This window comes from Medicago sativa, chromosome 4, assembly GCF_051527215.1.
Source record: "Medicago sativa cultivar Bolivia chromosome 4, Bolivia_mono, whole genome shotgun sequence".
Classification (NCBI taxonomy): Eukaryota; Viridiplantae; Streptophyta; class Magnoliopsida; order Fabales; family Fabaceae; genus Medicago; species Medicago sativa.
This window is the reverse complement of record NC_140752.1, coordinates 12,810,753-12,819,303: the sequence shown is the minus strand read 5'-3', so window position 1 is coordinate 12,819,303 and position 8,551 is coordinate 12,810,753. Positions and strand designations below refer to the sequence as shown.

General features: G+C 38.8%; 1 protein-coding gene across 1 annotated transcript; it reads right to left on the bottom strand.

Annotated features, from left to right (window-relative positions):
* Nucleotides 1-5,527: 5,527 nt before the first annotated feature.
* LOC146926425 (uncharacterized) lies at nt 5,528-6,940 on the bottom strand. Its single transcript, XM_085706906.1, has one exon. The coding sequence runs from the start codon at nt 6,938-6,940 to the stop codon at nt 5,528-5,530; it is 1,413 nt and encodes a 470-aa protein (XP_085563032.1).
* Nucleotides 6,941-8,551: the final 1,611 nt, after the last annotated feature.

The window sequence follows — 8,551 nt, the reverse complement described above, 5'->3', positions numbered from 1 at the left end:
AAACCTCGTAGTTCGGGGTTAAAAAAAGACGTTTGATTTGTTTTATGTTTTTTTATTAATTTTGAAAAAAGGTTTTAAAATAAAAGCCAAGTGGCAAATAAGAATTGGTTTGTATTTTTTATATTGAAAGAAAAATAACTCAAAGTAGGATTAAAATTGACTTGAAATTTGATTAAGAAAGAAAATAAAAAGAACGCTCGCTTGATTGAGAAATCAAGGTTTATTATGAAAATATTTTTGTGATTTTGGTTATTTGCATGTTTTTGTTATTTTTGAATATTGAATAGAACATAAAATAAACTAACGTAGCAATAAAAAATAAAAGCGTGAGAATTTTGTAGCGACGTTGATCGCCACAAAATCTCCTAACCTAATCTGTTTTTCGATATATAAAAGCGGTAAAGAAATAAAAAGACACACACACACACACACATATTTTTTCTCATTTATATTTGTACAATTGACCTAATTACATTCTAAATCTATGCAATAAGATAAATGACAAAATTTTAAAATGCATGTGATATGGTAAACGATAAAATAAAAATGCATGATAAAATAAAAAATGCATGAATAAAGGAAAAAGAAAATAAATAAAAGGGAAATAAAAGAGACTGGGGATTCGAAATGGGCCGTTGATTTGATCAACGGCCCTGATCAAATCAAGGGGCAGATGCTGCATACACCCCGCCACACCGGATTCCAGGGATATAAATATCCCTCCTCGTACGGCTTTTCCTCATTTTCATTGTTGTTTCTCTCTCATCTTCTTTCTCGTTTTCTACTTCTTCTTTCTCCTTCTTGTCTTCTTTTTTTGGTTCTTTTCAAAACAACCTACAAAATAAATAATAAAAAAAAGGTGACCTTGAACAACAGAAGGTTTATACCTTTGGTTTAGAGATTGGACCGGTTTGTGTGGCTGTTGGTTCCGATCTGTTGCTGTGTGTATTTGTTCGATAAACACTGGTGAAAATTGTGCGGGTTTGCAGGTTTATTGTGGATGAAATTGTGTCTGTGAGATTGTGTTGATTTTGCAGGTTAATTGTGCTGTGATCAATTGGGTTTTTTTTTTGGTGAATTTTGTGTGTGAATTGGCTTTGAAAACTTTGTGATTCTGGATTTTCTTTGCAGGTTCGATTGTTGAAAAAAATTCGTCCCTTTTCTGACTGTTTCTGCCCTCCTCTTAAACAATTTTGCAACGCTCAAATTGGACAGCAATTAAACCTTGATTGAATGGGAATTAATGTGAAACGCGTTTCTTTGTTGAGAATAGAAAGAAACATCTGACCCTGAAATTGGTTGCCTGTGATTGAGGCGCGCTGGACAGAGTTTTTTTGGACCTCAGGACAATATTTCCTAACCTATTGACACTTTGTTTTTTAGACTTGGACAATTAAAAAAACAAAAATAATAAAATGGAAGTGATTAAAATTAAAAGAAAACTGACTAATTAAAAGAGAGAGAAAAAAAAAAATTAGAATTAAGATTAAAACTATAAAATTAAATAAAAGATGGAAATTGAAGAGTAAATAACAAATAATAAAAAAACAATAACGCTAAAAAGAAAGAGAAACGAGGGCCTGACTCAGAACCAAATATGAGCTTCTGCCGAATTTTTCACTGAAAAGTCAGGGGCTAATCAGGGTCAAACGGCTTATGAATGTATGACCTTAGGTCAAAAATTGGGGTATGACAGATGCCCCTATTTAAGTTTCTTCGTCCGGAGATTTGAAGATGAAATCTTTGAGTTGACGGGACGAAGAGACTTAAATACAAAAGTACACCAATTTTTGATCTAAGATGCTGTGAAATGCTCATGATGCAATTATGAATGCAGGACGGCAAAGATGATTTGACTGGGACGAGAAACAAACAACGGGATACCCAATTCGTTAGAGAAAGGGATCTGATACTGCTGGGGAATGTAGTTTTACTGGGGAAAAGATTGTCTACTACCGCATTGGTTTGGAACGATAGCTTAATGAAGACAAAAAAATTTTAGCGACATCACTTGAACAGATAAACTGGGGATGACACTTTTGAAATTGATTGGCGACGTCTCTAGAACAGATAAACTGGGGACGACACCATTGAACTTGAAATTGAAATAGAAATTGACTGGTGTCCATTGTTTAGGACTGACTGCTTAAAACAAGATAAAAAGGAAACTCAAGCGGTCCGTTGTTTTTGACTGGCAGCTTGAACGAGATGAAAAGGTAGACTCAAGCGGTCCGTTGTTTAGGACTAGCAGCTTGGAACAAGGTGAAAAGTAAACTCAAGCGGTCTGTTGTTTAGGACTGGCAGCTTGGAACAAGATGAAAAGTAAACTCAAGCGGTCCGTTGTTTAGGACTGGCAGCTTGGAACAAGATAAAAAGTAGACTCGAGCGGTCCGTTGTTTAGGACTGGCAGCTCGAAACAAGATAAAAAGGTAGACTCAAGCGGTCCGTTGTTTAGGACTGGCAGCTTGGAACAAGATGAAAAGTAGACTCAAGCGGTCCGTTGTTTAGGACTAGCGGCTTGAAACAAGATAAATGATAACTCAAGCGGTCCGTTGTTTGGGACTGACAGCTTGGAACAAGATGAAAAGTAAACTCAAGCGGTCCGTTGTTTAGGACTGGCAACTTGAAACAAGACTAAAAAGATATATCAAGCGGTCCGTTGTTTAGGACTGGCGGCTTGAAACAAGACTAGAAGGTAAACTCAAGCGGTCCGTTGTTTAGGTCTAGCAGCTTGAAATAAGACAAAAAGGTAAACTCAAGCGGTCCGTTGTTTAGGACTGGCGGCTTGAAACAAGACTAGAAGGTAAACTCAAGCGGTCCGTTGTTTAGGACTAGCAGCTTGAAATAAGACAAAAAGGTAAACTCAAGCGGTCCGTTGTTTAGGACTGGCAGCTTGAAACAAGACAAAAAGGAAACTCAAGCGGTCCGTTGTTTAGGACTGGTAGCTTGAAATTAGATAAAATGTAGACTCAAGCGGTCCGTTGTTTAGGACTGGCAGCTTGAAACAAGACGAGAAGTAAACTCAAGCGGTCCGTTGTTTAGGACTAGCGGCTTGAAACAAGATAAACATTTGCGAGAATCCACTCGGCGTTTGCGAGAATCCACTCGGCTTTTAATGAGTGACATCTCTGGACCAGACACACTGGGGATGACACTTTAATGATGAGAAGGTAAATGTCAGATGTTCATGTGTAGAAACTTGCGGCTTGACGCAATGATAAGTAAAGACCGAACTGAAGAGACACGACCGAAACAAGATTTTGGTGACTAATGCAATCATGTGTGAATGATGCCATGCATGAGTGTATGAATGTGTGAAAACATTAATGTATGAACGTATGATTGTATGAATGTTTGAAAGTTATGAATGTATGATTGTATGAGTGTATGAATGTAACTTGTATGACCGTATAAACTGGATGTGACAGGCGACTCGATGAAACGAGGCAGGACAGGTAAGATGGGAGGCAGACTGACATCGCAGTACAAACACTCGACAAACTTCCTTGGAGATGATACTATTGTGAACAAATCGAGCCGTTGATGGTGTAAAACCCGGCACAGGGTAGCAACCGATGAATATAAACTGATGAATCTTGAGGAGAAAGCCCATTGTCGTACCAAAAATCTGGAAGAAGCCGCCATTTGTAAACCGACGCAGAGTGCTCTTTACCTAGCATGCTTCAACAGTCATTTTTTTTTTGTATATATTTTTTTTTGAAAATCCCTAACTTTTGCCTGGACCACCCTTTCGGGTTTTCAGTCCAACGGGAATATATTCCTTTTTTATGCCCCTAATTTTTGCCTGGACCGCCCTTTCGGGTTTTTCAGTCCACCGGGACGCTCTCTATTGCCTAAGCCGCCTTTTTCAGGTTTTCAACTTAGCGAGCATTTATTTTTGTATTTCTTTTTGTATTTTTTTTTTTTGACTGTGAAAGCATCTTACTCGAAGCAGAGGTCCTCTCCACAGTGTTTAGCCATGTTTCTCTTCTGGAATGTAACCGTTCTCGAGACGGATGTTGATGTACGTTTCAACTACTCACGAGTTCAAGGAGAGTGTTTGTTGCTCACACTTTTCAAAAAATGTTAAAAAGGTTTTGTATTTTGAAAATTTTTGCTTCAAGTATTGCCATCAAAAATAGAAGAAATTTTGCAAATAGAATAAATGAGAGTTCCAAATAAATGGGCACAGGCTCGAATTTGATGAATTGAGTGGTGGCCTACCAATGGCATGGCTCCACGGATCTTTGAAAAATTTGGAAAATGGTAAATATATGGGAAGGTACATTGAACACATATAACTGTTATACTTCCTGACAACTTTGAATGCCCCAGTTCTGAGTCTTTGGTTTGCAGATGCTTTGAATCGGAGGTTCTTTTGACGACTGGATGCCCCAAGTGGACTGTGCTGACTGATGCAGTTACTTGTCATGATCCTTAACTTTTGCACAGATCGCCCTTTTCGGGTTTTCAATCTATCAGGATAACCATCATTTTTTTTTTTGTCTCTAATTTTTGCCTGGACCGCCCTTTCGGGTTTTCAGTCCACCGAGACGCTCATTTTTGCCTAAGTCGCTTTTTCAGGTTTGCGACTTATCGAGCTTTTATTTTGACAAAGTATTTCTTGACTGCACCGGCATTCATAGGACATGTGAGTTTGTCACCATCCATGATTGTAAGAGTCATTGCTCACAAGTCTTCATAATTAGGCGTCCACTTGCCCCTGGAGTCTGGTTGAAAAGATAGTACCTTTTTGGGCACAAAGTCTCCTTATTGAATTTCAAGGGGACGAATCTTCTTGTTGGAAGTTTGTTTCAAGCTATAAGGTCGTCATGCATTTAAAGTTCAACCAAGCTGAGATTTCAGCAGAACTCCTATTGACGGGACTTCGACCTCCACAGGAAGCATGACCTCCATGTTGCATATTGGGGAAGGAGGGGGGGTTGCCCCTGTTGAAATGTGTACTGAAGTACGATATCCATGCGAGGCAACAACAACATCTCATACCAGTCTTTGTAATTGAATGTCATCTTCTGGATAATATTTTTGTTTGTAGCTTCAACGGCCAAGATGCCCCAGTATGTGAGAGATCTCGTCGGGAATCTCTTCATTCCCTTCTTCAGCTTCGGACACAGGGAACTCAAAGTTGGAAGAGAGTACATGGTTAATGTGTTCAACGGGTTTATTAATGCATGATTTGATTATTGATTTTGACAAGTAAGTATAAGTTATGACTATGCAGGTATTTGAGAATGATTAAAATAGAATTTTTTGGTTTTTTGTAATACCATTTTTCCAGAAAAGCACAAAATAAAAACAAAGTCGGGATCAAAACGACCTTTTTATTAATGATGGAAAATACATGAAGCAAAAAGCCCTAAACAAGCTCACTTTCGTCTTGGGCAGGACGAGAGGATGTTTTTTTTAAAAAGCGAAAAGCAACAAACAAACATTATTTGAACAAATAAGTAGCGGAAGGAACGTCAACAGCGACCCAATTACAGCTAACCACTCCATGCGTTAGGTCTTAGAAGGTCAGGCGGTTGGTCCGGATCAAATTTTGAACTGCCTTCTTCATTGCATTACAATGTTCAATATCATGGCCAGGTGCCCCTTGATGGAAGTTACAGAAAAGGTCAGGTCTATACCATACTGGCAATCTTGCTGGCACCGGAGGAGGCGACTTGGTCTGGACTAGATTCTTTTCGAGCAACTGTGGAAGCAAAACCGCATATTTTATAGGAATCGGGTCATACTGCGGCGTTTTTTGGGCCTGGCGATGTGGATCGACTTGCTGCCCTTTCACCATATTCACTCCCTGGTCTTTATCCTTTGAACTGCCAGCAGGGACACTTTCATTGATCAGTCGTCCTTCTCGGACTCCTTCTTCCAACTGTACACCTATAGTAACCATCTCAGCAAAGTCCTTGGGGGTACTTCCGACCATATTCACATAATAGAACTGACTGAGAGTTTTAAAAAAGAGCTTGGTCATCTCCTTCTCTTCTATGCGCGGGCTGACTTGGGCAGCAGTATCCCTCCACCGCTGGGCATACTCTTTGAACGTTTCGTTGTCTCCCTGAGTCATAGCTTGTAGATCACTTCGATCTGGGGCCATATCCACATTGTAACTGTATTGCTCCACAAAAGCATCACACAGATCTTGAAAAGTTTGGATATTTGTTTTATCTAGATTCATGTACCATTTTGAGGCAGGACTAGCCAAACTTTCATGGAAGAAATAGATAAGGACTGAATCATCCTTGGAATAGGCAGACATTCTTCTCACATACATTGTTAGATGTTCCTCAGGACAGGATTTGTATGTTAGATGTTCCTCAGGACAGGATTTTCCCTTATACTTCTCGAAGTCTGGTACCTTGAACTTGTGGGGTATTTGAACATTTGGCACCAAACAAAGATCATAAGCAGTCTTCCCAAATATTTTCTTCCTGTGGAGGGCTCTCACATCTCGCTGAATTTCATCATATTTTTGCTGCAAGTCATTCACTCTATCATAGGCTTCCATATCCCCTGAATAGTAGATGGGCTCTTCTTCTTGTGGAATGGTATGCATCACAGGTGCTGAATAGGTCATAGAGACTGGAGGAGCTGTCATAGGAGGTGGAGGAACATGGGCTACATATTGATGGGTAGGCATCTGAGCTTCACAAGCAATGGGACGGAGTATTTCGCCAGCAGTAAGAGGCGGGAACCAGGGCACGGAACGTTGTGGAGCAGAGTACTCCGGAGTATCGGCACAAAACATCCATTCAGGGCCAATAGAAACAGTTTCGGCTTGAGTCCTGATAGGAGGAGCAGGAGGACGTGCTTGAGCAACCGTCAGTGTCTTCATTAATTCAGTCATTTCGTCCATCTTGGTCTGCATGGCTGCAATTTCCTCCCGAAGCAATTGATTTTCTTGCTCGAGAAAATCCATCTTCTCTTTATGATTGCTCGAGTGTTGTACATGCGAGTTGGTTTCGGACGAGGACGCCATGACACTTTTGAGATTGGTTGACCTTTTATGGAGAAGGAAAATTTGTGAGACTCAGAATTGAGACCATGAAATGCACGATGATGCATGATGTTATGCAAAAATAGACACACATTTTCGAAGGATTTGTCAAAGTAATTGTAAACATCATAAGGAATATTTTCATTTGATAATTTGAAATGTTGAAAACAGTTCCCTCAAAAGAAATGCCAAAGACAAAGTCCCTGACAAAGCTAAGGTCTAGTTTGAGACTTTTGAAATTGTATTCCTTGGTGTCCCTCTTTACAAGGTCTATACCTCTGATGTTTACAAAGATTTATCTAAGTCCTTCAATGTTTAATGAGAAAAAAAGTTAATGAATGTATGCATGTATGCATGATTATGCTAAAGAACGAAGAAAACATAATGAGGTTAGGTCCATGATGATGGAGTCAAGGGCAACAACGCCATTTTGGTAAGGACTATGGTTTCATTTGTACTTGTAACAAGGGTTCTACCAAGTTCCCAAAGTCTGCAACCACTTCCAAATATTATCGGGTTACAAGATTACTCTTGTTCCAATGACATTCGTAGGAAAGTCTCGTTTGGGTGTAGTATCGCGTATCAACTAATTCAAGATTACTCTTGATCAGCCACCGCACTACGTCCTAAAAGGCCAAGATGAGTTAAAGGTAACTAAAGGTCCTCAACTTCGACGGTTACTTGAAAGTAATAGTGCCAAACACGATTACTCATGTCAACATAGTACTACCTCCAAGAACCTCCATTGAGCGGGATTATCACATGTACTAACACTCAAGATTACTCTTGGAATAGCACTTTGATTATATCACCATCCTATCTTAATGTTCCCTCAAGCCCGGGTGTAGGACTTATCTCACCACTCACGTTTAAGAAAGGAGAAAGAAGAAGGATGAACAAATATATACACGGATTTCCATCTTTTATTTTTTTGTTTTTTTGATTTTTTAAGCAAGTTATAGCACAAAAATTAAATAAGACCAAGTTAGGCTCAACCCTCAAAAGATTTTCCCCAGTGAAGTCGCCATTTCTGTCGCGTCATTTTTCGGAGATCAAGCTATTTTTATTAGCATAGACTCGCTTTTTATTTCACGACTTTGAAAAAATTTATTTAAATTGGGGGGTCCGGGGGTTGGTTATATTTAGGGAAGGTATTAGCACCCTAAATATTCGTAGTACTCTACGAGAACCTCTTGATTTTATTTAACTTTTTGTGCTTGAACTTGCTTGCTTTTTTTTGAAAAAAAAAAAATGAAATTTTGAAATGATTAAAAAAAGGAAGACCTAATTATCTACATTTTATTGATTTGGAAGGACGAGTGTCCTCTGCCTACGTACCCGTGAGGGATCAAAACCTCGTAGTTCGGGGTTAAAAAAAGACGTTTGATTTGTTTTATGTTTTTTTATTAATTTTGAAAAAAGGTTTTAAAATAAAAGCCAAGTGGCAAATAAGAATTGGTTTGTATTTTTTATATTGAAAGAAAAATAACTCAAAGTAGGATTAAAATTGACTTGAAATTTGATTAAGAAAGA